The sequence below is a fragment of the Rhinatrema bivittatum genome, chromosome 15, assembly GCF_901001135.1.
Source record: "Rhinatrema bivittatum chromosome 15, aRhiBiv1.1, whole genome shotgun sequence".
NCBI lineage: Eukaryota > Metazoa > Chordata > Amphibia > Gymnophiona > Rhinatrematidae > Rhinatrema > Rhinatrema bivittatum.
Genome location: NC_042629.1, coordinates 48804580 through 48825056, shown reverse-complemented (window position 1 = coordinate 48825056; position 20477 = coordinate 48804580). Strand labels below are relative to the sequence as shown.

General features: G+C 39.6%; 1 protein-coding gene across 2 annotated transcripts in view; it reads left to right on the top strand.

Moving 5' to 3' along the window:
• MAN1A2 (mannosidase alpha class 1A member 2) overlaps nucleotides 1-20477 on the top strand; it is a 335006-nt gene that overhangs the window by 231071 nt on the left and 83458 nt on the right. For both annotated transcript variants that reach the window (XM_029578469.1, XM_029578468.1), the window contains one exon: nucleotides 10650-10744. In XM_029578469.1, coding sequence (XP_029434329.1) covers nucleotides 10650-10744 — 95 coding nt within the window. The remainder of the gene's footprint in view (nucleotides 1-10649; nucleotides 10745-20477) is intronic.

Below are 20477 nucleotides of genomic sequence, written 5' to 3'. Positions count from 1 at the left end.
TGCCACTTCCCTCACCAATCTGTTGTGGTGGAGTCTGCTCTCAAAAAAGCCAAGTGCTCCTGCACCCACATCTTTGCTCTTCCAGGCCGAGATCGCAGGGCACTGGATTCTCTAGGTAGAAAGGTGTATCAGGGTGCCGTGCTCATCACACTCACCCGTATCGCCTCCTACCAATTATAAATGACCCAGTACAACCCAGAACCAGTGGAAACAGGTCCAGGAGCTGTCGGAAAGCCTGTCGCAATAGTAACAAGATGCTTTCTCTGTGGTAGTACAGTAGGGTCTGGGAGGGAAAACACGAGATGAGGTCCACCTACGATGTTTTCGAGACAGCGACGAGAGTGACTACAGTGGGCATTGGCGCCCACAAAATGGCCTGGCTCCGTGCCTCGGACCTCCGGCCGGAAATCCAGGAAAAGCTGGCTGATCTGCCCTGCATAGGAGAAAATCTTTTCGGGGATAAGGTCAGGGATGTGGTAGCCCAATTGAAGTATTACCATGAAGACCCTTCAACAGCTGTCGGCTAGCACTTCCGATCCACCATCCTCAGGAAGCCTCACATTAAGGCTCAAGGAAATACTATCGTCAGAGGAAATATTACCCTCCGACCTTGTAGACTTGCACACCCCATGCTGGTTCCAGGGGTCATTCCCACCAGCAGAGGATCCCCAGGCCTCAGCCAGCCCCCCAGCAGAGGCCCTGCCTTGGGGTTTTGACTGGGGGCGAAGGAGCATGAGTCAATTCGTCATATCCCTGGCATCTTGCCCTCCGGTTGGGGGCGGACTGCTTCACTTTGCCCACTGCTGGTCCCTCGTTATGTTGGACCAGTGGGTTCTCACAATCATCCGCCAAGGGAATCTGCTGATTTCAGGGATGTCCCTGCAGACGTTTCCCGATGTCCATCATGGGTTTCATCCACTCCACAGGAAATACTTGACAACTCTCTGCCCTTCTGATAGCAGGAGCGGTAGAACCCGTTCCCTTCTGCCAGCAGGGCTGAGGTTTCTATTCAAGGTATTTCCTGATACCAAAGAGAACTGGGATCCTACACCCTATTCTCGATCTCAGAGCCTTGAGCAAATTCCTTCAGAGGGAAAAGTTCAAAATGGTGGATCTGGGTACCCTGATCCCACTCCTCAGAAGAGGAGACTGGCTATGCTTCCACAAGCTAATGGATGCCTACACCCACTTTGCGATCTTCCCGGGTCAAAGGAAGTACCTTCACTTTGTGGTGGGAGAAGCTACTTCCAATATTGAGTGCTGCCATTTGGCCTGACCTGTCACAGGGCATGCTCCTGAGAGGGATGTACCAAGAAGGGGGCAGTGAATGTGGTGGCGGACCGTCTGAGTCACACGTTCCAGCCACACCAGTGATTGCTGTGACGGTCCAGATTTTCAGCCAGTGGGGAACTCCAGATGTGGATTTCTTTGCCTCCTCTGCAAATGCAAGGTGAGAAAATTCTGCTCCCTGTTTAAGATGGAAGGACTTCCAGCCTCAGACAGTTTTGCCCGGCATTGGGGCACAGGTATGTGTATTCTCCTCTTCCACTGGTCATGAAGACTCTCTTGAAGTTCCAACAAGACCAGGGGATCATGATTCTCATGATCCTGTACTGGCCCAGGCAGTTCTGGTTCCTGCTTCTTCGGGACCTGTTAGTCAGAGAACCTATCCGTCTCGGGACCTCGCCCAATCTGATAACGCAGGATTGGGGCAGACTGCGCCTTCCAAACCTCCGGGCATTAGCCTTGGTGGCCTGAATGATGAGCGCCTAGACTTGCAGCCCCTGGACCTCTCTGACGACATGTCTCAGGTACTGGTAGCTTCCAGGAAGCCTTGCACCAGGAAGTCTTATTGACTGAAGTGGAGGAGGTTCTCTGCCTGGTGCAAGGGGCTTGGCTTCGATCCCTTCACCATAGGTTCGGAAATCTATAAATTATCTGCTTATGCTGACGATGTTACTGGACTTTCCGTGGCACTTCTCCAAGGCTGGGGTGAAAACCAACTCGGTCAGAGTCCACCTGAGTGACATTAGCACTTACCATCACGGTGTTGCTGGTATGCCCATCTCTGTGCATCCCATAGTAGGGTGGTTTCTGCAGGGTCTGCTTCAGCTGAAGCCTCCCCCCCCCCCCCCCCCCCCCTTCGGCCTCCTGTTGTGTCCTGGGACCTCTCCCATCTGTGAGGACTAACATCCTGCTGACCTAGGAGAACACCTGTTACAGGTAAGCAACTCGGTTATATATATATATATATATATATATATATATATATATATATATATATATATAGTAAAGTGTCACTTATCCCTGGTTATGAGCAAAAAGAATTGTGAATTAGATTGGCCCTTTTCAATGACGGGGATGCTGGGCTTGATGGATCGACTCATTAAGGCATTTCTTATGATATATTTGATAAACCTGAAGCCATTTAAAAAGTCTACCCAAAAAAGGCTGATGAAAATATCGAGCGGCATATTCAAAGTGTGTTTAGCACTGGATAGCCAGACAAGTGACTTATCTGGCTATCTTTTAGCCAGCCAATTTGTGGGCAAGCAGTGGGCAGATCTGGGCGGCATTACTTATCTGGTTAACTTAACTGGATATTCGTCTTAAGTTAATCAGATAAATTAAATCAGTCATAGGGCTGATCTAACTTAGCTGGTTTAATTTATCTGACTAAGTGGCACTTTGACTGTGGATATTCAGCGACATAGCAATGCCGCTGAATATCCCTTGTAACTTAGCCGGATAAGTTATATCCGGCTAAGTTACTTACCCGGTCAGCGCTGAATATCGGGCCCATCAAATTTATTGCTTTTTACATTGGTCTAAAGTATTCAAACAACAAATCAAATATGTTCTTGCCTGGTTTTGGTTTCTTGTATCTATTTTATAAGCGCAATAAGCAAGACAGTTATACATATGAATTTCTTGGAGGCTGACACCAAGCACATGTTTCCTTACATACTACTCAGTGGTCTCCATACTAAATACTAAACGACAAAATAGATTGACTAAACGCGTCCCTACGCTTTCACATACCCCAAAGGAACCTCCGCTCCACCAACACTGGGCTTCTCCCAATCCCCACCCCAAAAGAGACGCATCTGACTACAACTTGTTATAATGTAACTTTATGCTCCTTTAAATTGTCTCTTGTTGATTGGTTAGTTATAGTTACTGCTTAGTTCGATGTAAACCGAGTTGATTTGATTTGTATCAAGAAAGTCGGTATATAAAAGCCTTTAATAAATAAATAATAAATAAACTAGAGAACGTGCTCTATCAGTGGCTGGACCATCTCTCTGGAACAACCTACTTGCACAACTAAGAACCAAACCCTCAACTCATTTATTCAAAAAACACCTAAAACCATGGCTCTTTCTAAAAGCCTTCCCTCCAGTGACCTAATGCCTCCCCAGCCACCACCCACTAGAATAAAAGCTCTCCTTCCCCATGTTACCTAAGAATGCACCTCCCTGACGCTCATTAAGAACCTCTTCGTGCATTAACCTTCTCCCCACCCCTTGCTTCCTAATCCTCCCTAAAACCCAACTCCTCCACTTCAGTCCCCCCATACCAAATCCTACCCATCTCCCTTGATCCTCCCAGACTAAGTCTTCAGCAACAACAATTTTAAAGCCTCACTAAAGTTATACCTCCGCTATCAGCTCCCAAGCTTCCCCCGGAAATGCATGTCACACCCTTAGTGACAATGCTACCTCCAACTTATCCCCTAGTTCAAGTTTCCCTGTAAGTTGTTTAAGTTATCCTCTAAATGCAATATTACCCTCATGGTGTTAATACGCCCTCCTATATTTTATGTAATCCCCAAGTTATTATGTAAATTTTCTTACGTTACTCTGTGTGAGCCTAGCCTCACTATAACATTATATTATTACGAAGTTTTCCATGTAAGAAATAAGAAGCCCGAGGCTTATTGCACCTTCTGTTTACTGTAAACCGATGTGATATCTCTGATCTAATGTCGGTATATAAAAACAAATAAATAATAAATAAATAAATAAATGTTGCTTGCATATACATGCAGTTTATATACAGTAACCTGACAAAAAGTGTTCTTGTCTGCTCTTGATTTATTAACATCATAAAGAGGAAGCTTTATCGCTTTATCCTCACGGAACAAGGCTATTTATATTAAATATTCACAGCATAAAGAAGCATGTTGATTCATTGTGTTTACCCTTGTTGGCCTCAGATATAAAGCAGTTCTTTTATATGACTCTCTCTTCTCATTTTTATAACTGACATCAAAGTGGCATTTTTTTTCTTGGGCAAGATAATAACATAACTCATGTGGATAAATTCACTCTGAAATCTGTCTGATAAAAAGAGAAATTAAGCTACATAATATCTGATGCCCTCCTATATCTATAAGTAACGAACAAATTCTTCCATAGTGCTGGCTATTATATCTTTTATTTAATTTGTTTAATAAATGTGCATGTCCTATACCAGGTGAAACAGGGCAAGCTTTATCGTTGTTTTGAATATGAACTCCAAAAGTATCTAGTTGTAATGATATTCTGTGCATCGAATAGTCGTAACAAGAATTAGTGTGCGATTGACCTCTTCTGTAGTTGGTATTAACAATTGGAGCATCTTCTCTATGCCTAAACCTCTCTTTCCTCCCCTTTGTTCTTCATTCCTAAGGTAAGTTTGTTTTTCCCTAAATGAAGGCATGCAGGTATGCCGATATGTCATCAACCAGCCACCCTCAAATTTCCATTTCTGCCATTTATTTGATTTATGATGATATTACATGGCTGTTTCATGCTAGTAAAATTGGCAATCCAGTAATGGTGGTAGTAAATTCAGAGAAGGTACTTGGAGAAGTTAAACAACAAGCTAACAATTCCATTTCTGGCTTTTCTTCTTTCACTGGTGTACCTGAAAAAGTCGTCACCTCACTTTACCTCTTTAGTGATCTTCCAATTTCATTTTTGCCATTCTTTCTTCTTTCAGCTTAGCTAGATATTCTTGCCTATGCTCTTCTTTTTACATAGAATCGTTATGGCAGAAAAGACCATATGGCCCATCTAGTTTGCCCATCTGTCTAATTCACTGGTTCCCAGACCTGCCTGGAGGACCCCCAGCCAGTCGTGTTTTCAGGATATCCACAATGAATATACACAAGATAAATTAGCTTGCACTGCTTCATAGCTTGCAGATTGATCTCATGCATATTCACTGTGGATATCCTGAAAACCTGATTGGCTGGGGGTCCCCCAGGACAGGGTTGGAAACCTCTAGTCTAATTTCACCCTTGCAATTGATATTTGTACTTTTGGAATGCTAGCTTCTTTATCTTTAGTTTTTCAGCTGCATCTTTGGGAAAACCATATCAGTTTATTTTTCCTCTTACTTTTATTTACTTTTCTAACTTGTTGCCCTTAATGTATTTTCTTTTAGTTTAATCAATGTTCTACTTCACCTACCTCTTCCTCCCTGCCAATGTGTAAGACTATTTAAAATTCTCTTCAGATCCAAGGGTTTTCAACTGCATGCTTAAATGCAAATATTTTCTTTTGGTTGTCATAAGGGTTAATATGTTTAATGTTTGTATTTGTCCCTACAATTTCTTAATTATTATGGCTGTCATAAACCAATGCAGTATTTGTGTATAGCAGCACTGTATAGTTGTTTTCAGTTTCACCATTCAGTTGTAAATATCCAGATTCTCAAACATGTGGATGCTTTTATGATTAACTATTGATTGAGCAGGCTTTATTAAACATTGTGTTGTGGCTGTGTATTTTTTTTCTTTTTTTTTATGTGCTTGATTTAGTCTAGTCAGTACCTTGTGGAGCATTTGGTTACAGCATGTTGCACTAATAAGCTCCACACAGAAAGGGAGAGCATGCAGTGTGAAGAATTGTTTACTTGTCTTTGCAATGAGGCAGTTTAAATGTATACTGGTATGCAGTTTGTAAAAGCTAGATTTATGTAATGGCCTCTAAGAGACTTGCTCTCGGTGAAATGCAATTTCTAATGATTTAATAAGACCTCTTCTTCTGATTAGTTTTCTTTGCTGTAAGTTAGGTAGATGAGCAATGTGAACTACAGTATTGCAGACTGGTTCTGGCTGTTGAACAGTAAAGTCAACTATGTACCAATTCTTAGCCAACTTGGTTTCTTCAGAAATATTACAGAGAAAAATATACTGGACGCATGTTAGCACAAATTTGAATGTTGTGAGCAGTAGCACCATTCATCAAGGCTTCAACTTTAGCTACTGCTAATTCATTCCCTTTGACTTTTTCCATGTGTTGAGAATATGTACATGCATTTTTGGTATAATTGAATCTGGATGCATTTTTCTTATGTACTAAGGACACTTTCTTTTCAGATCAAAGGAAATGGGACCTCTTAAGCTGAAGATAGTCATTTGGCTAAGAGGCTGCCTAGAAATGTATTTTTAACTAAATGGGACAATATAAAAGCCTAAGTAAAAGCCACATTTATATAGAAAGAGGACCGATTATGGCAAGACATGTGGTAATGTTCGATTCTTCTTATATTTTTGTGTTTTATCCTTGCTCCTCAAACTAGTTTCTTAGCTATTTAAAAAAACGGTTTGCCCATAATACCCAATCATATTCCTTTGCAAATCTCCTTTCCATGTTTGCTGTAACTATAGTTGAAGCCTTGAGAATTGGTGCTACTGCTTATAAGTTTCAAACTTGTGCGAATTCAACTCATTTATATGTTAAGTAAAGTTATAAATACATATTTGCACCTTTGATTTGTCATCCGTGGATTGCCCCAGAAATGAGTGGCCTAGCATCAGGAGAGACAAATCCAGGCTGCTGACAGAAGATGGTTTTCTGCCTATGCTAGCCATCTCTCTTTTAATTTGAGCCCTTCGATCTGGTGGCCAGCAAGGCATGAGAAACAGGGGTAATCCCCTGATACAAAAACGAGAGGCCTGGAACAGAGCGAGGAGCTGGAACAAAGTAGGAACCCAGGAAAGATAACAAGTAGGAGCACTGATTTGAAGAACCTACAGATGAAGTCTTCTGAATACAAGAACAGAACCAGAGTAGAAGGACTGGATATTAGGACCAAGCTCTGGCACCTGACTGACTGACACTGCCTCAATGTAAATACAAGTCTATACAGGAAACAAAATGGCTGCCCTTGGGACGTAAGGGGCACTGGGTTGGGAAGTGCAGCTCATGGCTGGAGGAGAATTCAGCAACGGATCCCTACAGTACCTTTTATGGAAGCTAATGAATTTGGTATACAATTTATATGAAGAGCTGCTGTTTGAAATCAGAGTTCGTTCAAAACACAAACTGAAAATGTATCCAGAATAACTTTCGAGAACGCTCACTTTATGGCTAGTACTGTGCGTTATCAGTGGGGTGAAGGAGAGGGAAAGCTAGAAAGGACAGCAAGGAGATATAATAGAACTTTTTCAAAGCTATGCAAGAAGATAATTGTATTCAGACCCATGAATCTGGGTCGCCAAGTTGACCCAATACTATAGATGATTACTATATACTCCTCAATGTTGGAGCAAGTATTTGAAGTATGTACTGAATAAGGTATAAAGTGGAATTGCTGTTTGCCTTTCCACCAACTATTATTGATGACATAAAACAAAAAAATAATTTAATAACATGGGTAATGGCAGAATAAGGCCAATTGATCCAATAATTCTGTACTTAACTGCTAAAGATAAATCCCAGTTGCCAGCTACAGTATAGTGATATGCAGCCCCAAAATGTATGTTTGTTTTTTTATTTTGGGGTATTTTGTCTTAATTTGGTTTGTTTAATGTTTTTTTGTTCAGTTCTGTTGCCAAACTGAAAATAAATTAGCAACGAAAAAACCCCAGCAACTACAAAGGAGGAAGGCCCTGGCTTCAGCACCAGAAATGCCCAGCCAGGGTTGCTGGAGGCCCTTTTATTTTTAATAGCATGAATATGAAGATACTAACAAAATTTGGGGTATTTTCATAGTAGGCTATTTTCGGTTTGTTCCATTACGAACAAACCAAAAATGGTCTCCTTCATTGCAATTTGGCATTTGCTAAAAACGCACACCCCTACCACAGCGTGACACCACTTGCAAGATATTTTTCCTTATTTAGGAGAGTCTCTTTTTTTTTTTGTCTTTATCCACCATCTTCTTCTGTAGATGATCATACAAGATCCCTTCCTATTCCCTTTCCTATATCTAACCATAAAGACCTGTACTAATCCAAGTCATCAGCATTGCTACTGTGGTCATTGCTCACACATCCAGCCTCCTAGGTCCCCTTTGCAACCTGCCAGACACTTCTGTGGTGGAAGGATGAAGGTTGTTGCACAATGAAATTAGGGTCATAGCAGCAGCGGTTATGTCGTAGCTCATAACCGTTGTGTAGGCTGCCTTGATTTGCAGAGTGAGTTGTCATGATTAAAAGGGAAAAGGCTGGTATTAACCAAGTTCCAAATTCTCTATTGCTCAGGTATTTGTATGTTTTCATGGTACCCAGGAAGGATCCTTGTGGTTTGATTTCTTTGAGTATGCCAGAGTTAGAAGAATAACTGTGTTGTTTCACATTGACATAGCTATAGGAAGGATGAGTCTTGAAACTGGGGGATAGAAGGGACAGATTTATGCCTGGTACATAAGGTCATGGCTAAGAGGCTGCTTCTACAGAATAGTATTTAGGTTACATAGAGTAAGAGAAAAAGTTTAGACATTATATAAAGGAAAGTTGCATACACATTTTAGTATTTCATCATGGAGCAGTGAAATGTAGAGGACACAGCAATTTTCGTTTGCTTAAGGGTTTAACATGCAGCTTATGAAAGAGAGCCCAGTTATGCCCTGTACCTTTTCCACTATGATGCTTAGATTAAGAGGGATGTGTTGCTTTTTATGACCCTTGCAGGTGGCAAATAATGGATTGCATTTGTTTCCTTCCTATTACATTGTCTGTTGCTTTTTTTCTTAACCCTTTATAACTTTTGTCTTTTTCTAGTGCATTCAGATTTCAACCAGTGGAAAGTTAAGGGTTCACTTGTCTGCTTTGCATCTGCATTAGGCTAGTTTTGCTTACCTTTCTTTCTGCACACTGAAAAAATACCTCGGGTATAAAAGCTCTTTATTGCTGTTTCTACACTCCCCTTTAATACAGGTAGCAAGCATGCATTTGTTGGTGATGAGATAATTGCATTTGCACTAGAAGGATATAAGGCAGATAAGACCCATAGATAATAGCTGAGACTGTTTGGATCCTAGCCAATAAAACAATCTGAGCTGATTAGGGACCAGAATTGTTATTTTTTCTTGTTTTTATTATGGGGTTTATTGTGCCATGTAATCATTCACAATGAATGACAGTTACTTGAGACATTGCTTAGACTTGTTAAATAACACCCACAAATCATTTTGGATTAAAACATGCCTAAGTCACCAATGCCAAATCAGTTCCAACCCACACATCTCAAATACCCAGCAGAGGAGTGAACTAGCTCAAGTCTTATGTATACTTGGCCAGGAAGGCATATGCAGTGTCTGACAATCTCTCCGCTGAAGTGCAACTGTCCAATCCAACTCGCACAAGGAATTCAGCTATCCATGTGGTCTGGAAACATCTATCAGTCCTGGAATAGAGGATGGTTTTCTGAGAGAGAGGAGCTAGCAGCCAGTTCTCAGCAAACTATTGACAAGTCCTGATAAGACTGGTAGAAGGCTTAAGAACATAAGAAATTGCCATGTTGGGTCAGACCAAAGGTCCATCAAGCCCAGCATCCTGTTTCCAACAGAGGCCAAACCAGGCCACAAGAACCTGGCAATTACCCAAACACTAAGAAGATCCCATGCTACTGATGCAATTAATAGCAGTGGCTGTTCCCTAAGTAAACCTGATTAATAGCCGTTAATGGACTTCTCCAAGAACTTATCCAAACCTTTTTTGAACCAACTGTTTAAGTGGCAAGAAGTGCTCAGTCAGCCATGTCATGACCAAAGCCCCAAACAGCAAGCAGTGGCCACACAGCCAAAGCGCAGCTCCCTCAGCACCTGAAACGCTCACATTTCTTCTGCTGTTCCCGGATGTTCTCTCTCCACTCAGCCCGCTCATAGTCTGACGAGATAAGGAAGGTGTAGCTCTGCAGCCAGACAGAACAATGTCAGGCCTCCCCCAAAGTTAAAAGGCACAAGCACAGGACACACTGGGGAGAATGAGACTGGTGTTAATCTGCTATGGAACAGATTTTGTTGAAAGTCAAGTGATAGCCATGCACTCACGTTCTTGCTAAACTAAGGAAAACGCACATACATGTGAGAAAAATTAGACATGTCATTGGGAAATGCCGCCCACACATATAGATAGGCATCATCCGGTATGCTGGCAGCAGACATGGACAGGAGCTCAAGAGAAATGTCCATAAGATAAAAGCTTTGCTATAAACATAGTCATGCTTTACTTGCCTTCTGCATTACTTCAGGTTACTTGAGTCAGTTAGCTTTCAAATTCATGACTCACAGTGAATATAGGGCAAGTTGTACAGATGTGGCAATGCACTTCCTCTTATCACTTGTTTCTGTATTATTATTAGATATGAAATAGAATTCTTTTAGCTGATGAAATGTTGTGCTAAATAGTCCTTGTCTTATTTTTGTTACAGGTGTTTAAGAACAAAGCGGTGCAGCTGGCAGGGAAACTCCTCCCTGCATTTAACACACCTACGGGAATCCCTTGGGCAATGGTGAATCTTAAAAGGTAGGCATTCCCATGAGTGAAACAGACTTGACAAGCAAAGATCTGCCTTGGACCTTTGAGAAATGACCATATCCACATCTGCCGAGATGCATTTTGAGACTATTAGTGAAAAGAGAATGGTAGACTGTTGTCACTTTTGCTTGTATAAAATGTAACATTCATCATGTTTTGACAAAGTTTCTTTATTATGGAGGCAGCCCAAGTTGTTGCTGGTTCCAGGCCTTTCAGTTGAATTAATTCACTCCTTAAAATTGTTATAAAGCAATATTAACAAGGACACAGTATAGTGCATGTTAGCAAAACCCAGGATTTAGCACTAGTTCATATACTATTTTTAGTATTCCTTTTATAAAACTAATAACCCACTCCACAGTTGTGCAGTGTGGAGTTAGTTTGAAGATTATGGTGTGTCCTCAGAGACAGCTGCCTTTGTAATTTCCTTCAGCACATAGTACATCCAGCTATGTGTTTTTACATATTGAAACATATTTACTTTTTTAAGTTTTGCAGTTATTTCCAGATATTTAAAATCACATTGAAAGATTCCTTTATGGGGGATGAGGGGATGTACTATAAAATGGTACTGTCAGTGCTATGTGATTAATGAATTCAGGCTGAGACTGCAAATGAACAGTGTATCATTTTTTTTCATGCAGGTTTGTCTGTGTAGTGGACTATATAATAAATGTTGGAAAAATCTCCTTTCTCCTTCCACCCCAATGTGAGATCTCCAGGGACATAGCCCTCAGTGTGTTCACATCAGAGCAGCTCATATACCTAACCAGCTTTGATTTAATTTAATTTCCAAATTTGCATTCTGCGTTTTTCAAAGTACTTGGGCAAAGAGGATCATACCAATTCCGCAGCTTCTGATGTTACAACAGAATAAACATTATTCCCATACCTTTCTCAAATCTCCCTGTTTCCAGCTTATCTATTAATCATGCAACCAAACTCCTAGCATTATAAAGATTGCTAGTTCGTTCCTCCTTACCAAATTTGTGTATTCACGTAGACAAACTTCAAAGCTTATATTCAATAATGTAATTCTTACTACAAAATATACAATCTGCAAATATTGACAGGTTTATTCGGTGAATACTATTCTTAACCTTTGACTACATTCTGCACATATGATCCATCAGATTCCTTCTCACCATCCTTCCTCCTCCTTTGAAAATGATCCTCACTATTCTTTCATTACTTCGCATAAGTACTGAGCCTCCGAAAACTGAATTTAACTTTGACAATACCAGAGGGCCCCTTTATTATAAACCATTGCTCCTGTGGTAGGTAAAACTGAAATCCCCATCGTTCTTTACTCTTAGAATTCTTGCCCCCAAGTCTGTGAATGTTCACAGTGCTGTTCAAAGCTGTATTACATCCTGAACACAGAATTTGCTTTTCAAGATATGATTGAGAAACCTTTTCAGCTTCTGCTTTGCTATAGGAGTAAGTTCTTTTCTGTTATGGGTTTACCTTTTAGATGAATGATCAACATCATAAAGGACTAGCAACTATAATCTAAGAGAATGTAAGGAAATCTATGAGATTGTCATGTGGTAAAGTAGCTGTTCCTGTCAGGGAAGATGTTTAAGAACAAGTTGAGGTACAATAAGTAGGAAAAGGATAATATATTGCCATTTTCATAAATCATTTTTTCCAGTTTATACATCTACACATATTTGGGTTAGTAGGATTTTAAGAGCCCAGTTTTATAACAGCATGTGTACAGGGCTAAAGTCTGCGAGTAGAATTTTAGCCCAAATTTTCAACGTCCACTTTCTGTTTTGAAAATTAGGGTTGTGCTCAGAAACCCTGCCCAACTTGTGTGCACATATTTATACCTCCTTCAGAGCAGTTGTAAATGTGCACATGTACATTTATGCGCATACTTTCAAAAATATGCACGGAAATTATTTCCTCGTCCTAACTTCACTCCTGGAGCGCCTTTTTCTTGAGCAGGGAAAAATACATGCATGAGTATTGCGTGTACTTTTACATGTACACCCCCCTCCTCCCGCGCAGTTTCCCAAAACCTATTTATGCATAAATGTGTTTGAAAATTTAGTCCCAAAGGTGTTTCATGGGGAATCTTGAAATGTCTCAGGACTTCTAGATACCTTTGACATTGTTGGAATGTTTACGTTGTCCTATCATAATACTAAGGTGCATTTAGATTCCTAACATTACGTAATATGAATATAATCACAAAACCTTAACTTTGTACATTGCAATTGGATTTGGAGGAGAATATCAAATTTAAAAAAAATAAAGGGAAGTGGAGATCGTGTCCCCCTGAAGAAGCCAACACAGGTGAAACAATTGGGATTTCATATGTGCAAAATTGTATGTATAGTAGTATAATAGGAGTGGATTATCCTGTTTATTATTTTTGTGTGTTGTGTTGAGTTTGAGGATATATGAATGTGTGTGTTGTGTGATGTAAATGTGTGTGTTAATATGGTTTGCTTTGCAATGTATTAAGTTTGTAATGTATGCAATGGAGGGATTTCTAAAATATTGTAAAATGTATTAATCTGTATTTGCAATGCATCATTTGAAATGAGGTTTGTATATACATGTAATGCATATAGTATTCAATATAGTTGTGTATTCTATATAATATAAAATTAATTGTAATGTTTGAGTAAATATGTATGCTAAATTTCAGATTCCTTTTTGTGATTATATACATTTTATGCTTAAGTTGTATTACATATGAATTGGAATAGTAGCAAAAATTTAAAAGGAAGGAGGCCAGCAAGAGAAGGCTTTCAGATTGTCAGACAACACTATTTATTTATTTAGAATCTTTTAATATACCGATACTCAAGATAAATATCTTATCGTACCGGTTTACAGCAAAACAAGGGAAACCAACATATAGGAGAAAAAAAAGTTACATAAAAAAGGTGATGAATTCAGGACAACTGTAAGAAATGGAAATAGCTTAACATAGCGCTACTATAGAGAAGAAAACTAGCAAAATAAAATAATGACTAGGTGAACGACTTGGAAGGTGATCCACAAACAACGGACGGACGAACAAACAAGCAGTTTTTCAATCAAATAGTAGGTGATCAAACCAAAACAGTGTTTAAGGGGTGGTACTGTCTGTACAGGGCAACTGATTAGTAGAGATGGAGGTGATGCTAAAAGGGGGGGGTGGTCAAGGGCTAGAGGTTTGGAGGAGAGGGGGGACGGGGGGATCAGAGGGGCAGAGAGATCATAGAGTGGGAGGGGGGGAAAGGTGGGTTGAGAATCTAGTGGGAAGGCTTGCATAGATACTGGTAGGGAGCAGGAGAGCAGATTGAGCTTGAAATAGTAGATGGAAACAGAGTAGATTAGATGGGAGCTATGCAAGAGTAATTTAACAATGCAAGGAGTTTAGAACTCTGGGAGTGTAGTTCTGGTTCTTTAGTCGACAGTTTGATCTTAGATAAGCCATTTTACCTTACTTACCCTAACAAGTTCACAGAACCACTTAGTTGAATTCCCTAAATGAGGCAGATGAGATCAGTGGCTTCTCTTCTCAGGTTAAATTATTAAACATTGTTATTCATGTCCATTAAACTTTATGCATGTTCAGTAGATAGTTTTGCCTGTCCCAATACCCTGGTTATTTTCAAATGTATCTTTGTACATGAGAATAGGTACAGTGTCCTTGTTTAGTATTCCTGATGATATGGCATTTCCTTAAGGCTCTCTAGATTGGAGTTTGCTTTACAGAAGAAATCATGTATGCAAACTGATCGGTAGAAAATAAATGGTTTGTTTCTTCTTACATTAATTGTCATGAGCCTTTTAATTCTTTTAATCTGTTTCTTGGAATATTCTTCATTTCAAAATTTAAAAAAAATATATTAATTTCCCTAACAGTAGTGTGATTTGAGGAATTTCTTGTTAGCCACATTCTTCTGCATGTGAATACATTAAATACAGTATGTTACAGCAACATAGTAAATGATGACAGATTAAGATCAAAATGGTCTATTCAGTCTGCCCAGTGTTTAGATTTGTATAGAGATCTGTATTTCAATTGATTAGTGGTGGTCATTGCCTAGTGTGCGAGACCTTACTTAAATTGTAACCTAGGTTGAAAACCTTATTATGTTGCAATTTGACAATGTGTGTGACTGGCACATGAATCTGCCATTTTATATTTTTTTCATTGCACATATTCTGAAGAACTTGAGGAGAAACTCCAGAAAGACTAATGAAAAGTGGCACTCACAAGGCTGTTCAAGGGCACCTGTCAGTTCTTGAATAGTGCAGCCCTGTTATCTTGAAAGGTATCTCAGTGACATTCTTAAAAAAAAAAAGCAAAGGAAAAAAATCCTATATGTTTTATTGAAATAAGACATACCTATATTTGATAATATAATTAAATTGAATAAAGTAGATTGTTTAAACAGTTTTGCAGATCGGCATTTCAGAAATATGTTTTTATCTTCACTTTGGTGTATAGCACTGCATTTGTATGACCGTATCCACTCTGCCCAGTTGTCCCCACCTATGCTTCTCTAGCTAAGGATATCTCTCAGCATTTTAATGTAAACTGAAACACAAGGATAAGAATATAAGTGCTTTGTTGGGTCAGACCAAAGGTCCATTGAGCCCAGCATCCTGTTTCCACCCCTGGCCAGTCTGGGCCATTGGGAAGTACCCTGCAGATCCCAAAGAGTCGACCCAATTTCTTGTTACTCCCTCACAGGGATAAGATTTGACTTTCTCCAAGTCTACAAACTTTTTCTCCAAGAACATGTCCAAACATCTCCTTAATCCTGCTATGCAGATTCCTTGACCATTTCCTTGGGCAACAAATGCCACTGCTTAATTGTACATTGTGAAAAAATACTTTTACCAATTTTTTTGAATTTGCTACCTGCTATTCATGGAGAGCCATGAAAGACTTTTATCTAATGTCTTCTGAAAATCCGAATATACTGTATTGATTGGCTTACATTTATCCACATACTTATTCACACCTTCAAAGAATTCTAATAGGTTAGTAAGGCACAACCTTCTTTGCTAAATCCATGTTGGCTCTTCCCCATTAAGCCATGTTTGTCGATATGACTAATAATTTTGTTCTTAACAATAGGTTCCATCTTTTTACCAGGCATTGGCTGAGGCTTACTAGTCTATAGTTACTGGGTCACCCCTGAAGCCCTTCTTGAAAATTGGCATTATATTTGCTACCCACCAGTCCTTAAGTGCGGAGGCAGATTTGAATGATAGATACACTGTCTATGTTGTCATCTGTGTCCTTGGTAAACTTTTTTATTGCATAGGTTACATATTTTCAGAAGTAGTTCTGCAGTTTCATATTTGAGTTCCTTTAGAACTCTGTAGTGCATACCATCAAGTTCTGTTGATTTATTGCTATTTTGTCAATTTACTCTAGCACCTCTTCCAGATTGACATAGATTTGACTCCATTCCTCTGAATCATCATCTATAAAGAATGGTTAAGGTACAGGCATTTCTCCAACATCTTCTCAGTAAAGTCAGAAGCAAAGAATTCATGAATTTTTTTCTGCTATGGCCTTATCCCTCCCCCTGACTGCTCCTTTTATCTCTGGTCATCTGATGGCCCAAATGATTCCCTTACAGATTTCTCATGTTCTATTTAGTATGAATTGCTGGAAGATAGATAAGCAATTCATGATAATATGAGCTTCATATCATGACCCTGGTTCTATAATTTCCTTTCCATTGAAACAGCACATGTACTATTAGCCACACTGGGAGAGAGGGGTGCAATATTGAAACCATGTTTTTATGCTTACTCGTGTAAAAGCTTTTTATTTTTGCTCTCTTAATAATTATCTATATTAACGCTGGGAAATTTAGTGAAATTATGGAGTATTCACTGAAATATTTTAAACTGTCAAATGTACATATTTCCATCTAAAAAATAAAAATATATTAAAACAAGTTCACATTTAAAAAGCCAATTGTGTTACTACATTTGGTAATTTCAATAAAATTGATGCCAAAGGAGATTTGGTGTCTTACTCAAAGACTTTTTCCTATTCTGGCCCAATGAGAAAAAAATGAATTGCATAAAACCCTTCAAATCACATATTTATCAAAAAATAAAGGTTTCCAGTCTCCCTTTATAGGAGTTAAGCAGATAAGTAAGAGGTCTAGAATTCCACAGAGAAAAAAAAACTAAACACAACTTTTCAAATTAAAAAAAAAAAGTTAGTTTTATTATTTTTCATTTAATTTCTTAACTTGCCCCTCATAATGAGCAAGAGAGAATGTAACTTTTTGTGTAACTCACAAACTTTGGACCTAGTTGGCAGTGTGGTTATTGTTTAAGTCATACAGATACTTGATTTGAATCATTTTTCTTAGAACAGGAAAGAAAGACTTGTCAAGGTCTTATCCATTGGCATATGTATAGGGAAACAGCAGCAGAAGTTTAAATCGCCTTTATTATCAGTTAAAATATACTGTGTTGTTTCTTTGTACATTTGCCAGTTGATGGGTTATTTTTCATGTTTTTTTTTCTGCTCATGCACTGCCAGCATTTCATCATGGTGGCTGATGCTTGTCAAGCTCTTTGCAGTATGAGATTTTTGCACTTGTTTATAAGCATACACTTTGGACATTTTGTTGCATTTAAGGGCTGTTCTATGCTGTGCATTTTACATTGGGGGACCTGCCCATATACAAACCTTTGTATTACACTATGGAGTTGCCGAAATAAAAATCTAAAAATTTGTCTCTGCATCAAGAAGTGTGGACATTTAAATTTTTCTGCACATTTTCCTGTTGACTGCTGTGATATAATACGTGCAGTAACACTCCAGTCTTGCTATTTGGACATTTCACATTGAAAACATCTATGGGATTCTTAACTCAGCATCTCTTTCTTTTAAGAACAGAAAAACAGAAGAAATTGCCATGCTGGGTCAGACCAAGGGTCCATCAAGCCCAGCATCCTGTTTCCATCAGAGGCCAAACCAGGCTACAAGCACCTGGCAATTACCCAAACTCTAAGAAGATCCCATACTACTGATGCAATTAATAGCAGTGGCTATTCCCTAAGTAAACTTGATTAATAGCCGTTAATGGACTTCTCCTCCAAGAACTTATCCAAACCTTTTTTGAACCCAGCTACACTAACTGCACTAACCACATCCTCTGGCAACAAATTCCAGAGCTTAATTGTGCATTGAGTGAAAAATAATTTTCTCCGATTAGTCTTAAATGTGCTACTTGCTAACTTCATGGAATGCCCCCTAGTCCTTCTATTATTCGAAAGTGTAAATAACCGATTCACATCTATTCGTTTAAGACCTCTCATGATCTTAAACACCTCTATCATATCCCCCCTCAACCGTCTCTTCTCCAAGCTGAACAGCCCTAACCTCTTCAGCCTTTCCTCATAGGGGAGCTGTTCCATCCCTTTTATCATTTTCGTTGCCCTTCTCTGTACCTTCTCCATCGCAACTATATCTTTTTTGAGATGCGGTGACCAGAATTGTACACAGTATTCAAGGTGCGGTCTAACCATGGAGCGATATAGAGGCATTATGACATTTTCCGTTTTATTAACCATTCCCTTCCTAACATTCTGTTTGCTTTTTTGACTGCTGCAGCACACTGAGCCGACGATTTTAAGGTATTATCCACTATGATGCCTAAACCTTTTTCCTGGGTGGTAGTTTCTAATATGAAACAAAACATCGTGTAACTACAGCAAGGGTTATTTTTCCCTATATGCAACACCTTGCACTTGTCCACATTAAATTTCTTCTGCCATTTCGATGCCCAATCTTCCAGTCTTGCAAAGTCCTCCTGTAATGTATCACAATCCGCTTGTGATTTAACTACTCCGAATAATTTTGTATCATCCGCAAATTTGATAACCTCACTCGTCGTATTCCTTTCCAGATCATTTATATATATATTGAAAAGCACCGGTCCAAGTACATGTGACATGACAGTTTCCTCCTTCTCCTTTATAATACCACTTCAGTTGGAGCCAGGGTTGGAATCTGCTATCATGAGCTTTCATTTGCAATAATTTTTCCCCTATTGCATATCTCCTCTCAACTTAGTTTAGTTCAGTCTTTGTAGTGACAGTCCTTGGCCAGGGCTCCTTCCAAAACCTTGCAGTCTTAGCCCAAAGTCTAGAAGTCTAGTCACTAGGTGTTGCCATGGCTATAATCCCCCCCCCCCCCCCCCCCCCCCCCCCACCCCCACACATACACACACTCTGATGAACTAGAGGCTGTGAAAGCTGCCTGGGCAGCATCTCCAGTCTTGGCCAATCTAGGGGAGTAGAAGACTTGAGCTGGAAATTGAATCCAGGTCCCCCTGCATGACAATGCACAGCATTTCCATGACAATACCAGGCCAGCCTCAGCAGCCCTTTCTGATATTCTTGTCTTTAGTTCTTTCTTGTAATTGGTTTATTTTTATGATCTGTGGTCTCTATTCAAATGCAAAATATATAAAAAATGATAGCAAGGTCTGAAACAACTTGGGATGCAGCCTAGACATGTCAAAATTGATGTATTCAGTAACCATGAATAGCACTAAACAGTACTTAGGTTGAAGCCTTGCCTTTTTCAGTATAACACAAATAGTCTTCATTTCTGTACAAATATGTTCCTCCTTTGACTTTTATAGCATTTTTATTTACTTTATTTGATGCTTGGTTTAGAAACCATAGAGTCAACCTAACTGAGAATAGTTCGGCTATGTTGTTGCTGTTCCTTATATCTCGTCATCAGAAACAAAGACTCTGTCACATATTATTGGCCAGATTTTAAAATCTACCCCGATTTTATAACATGCGCGCGCAGCCGTGCGCATGTTATAAAATCCGGGGTCGGCCAGCGCAAGGGGGTGCACAGTTGTGCAACTTACGCGCGCCGAGCCTCGCAGCCTTCCTCCATTCCACACCCCCCCACCTTTGTCCTATAAATTGCGCCTGCCTCTGGGCAGGCATAGATTGCGCCCGACAGCGGCTCGCAATCCCGGGCACAGCGGCAAATGGCCACTGTGCCTGGAGGCTTCAGCTCTGACCCCGCCCCCTTTTCAAAGCCTCGGGACATATGCGCGTCCCGGGGGGTGCGCATAAGCGGTTTTTCAGGGTTACACGTATAATATACGCACGTGACCCTTTGAAAATCTGCCCCTATATGTTCACAGAATGTAAAAATACAGCTCAGTTGTTTCTTCAGCAAGGTTGGCAGACAGATCATAAGACTTTTAGTTCAATTTAGGTTGAAAAACCAAACCCTAAAAAACAGCAGATTATGTACAATCCTTGAGTTTAGGAAGGAATTACTGATTTAGTGGATTAAAGGAGTATTTTAGAAAATGAAAGACTGGGTCTTCAAGTCAGTGGCCCTTATAACATTGCATAGGATGCCAACAGCACCAGAAACATTTATTATAATCAAGGTGCTCTGAAATGACGGTTATCCTGTATAAGTGGCATTGATGGGTTTTTGTTTATGAATTCCTCAAAGGTGATCAGGATAAGAGTTATTTTTGTTTTCAAGGATTTGTATGTCTTTGGTTTACATTTTGGTAGAGTATTATCATTTCAGTGATAATTTTCAAAGAAGCTCCTGGAAATAGTTTTTCTGTACAATTTCAAAATCTTTTCCTTTATGATGATTTTTCACCAATTAGGTTTGATTTTATTTTAATTTTCATAACCTGTTCTTACTTTCTTTTGACATGATTCTTCTCTCTTC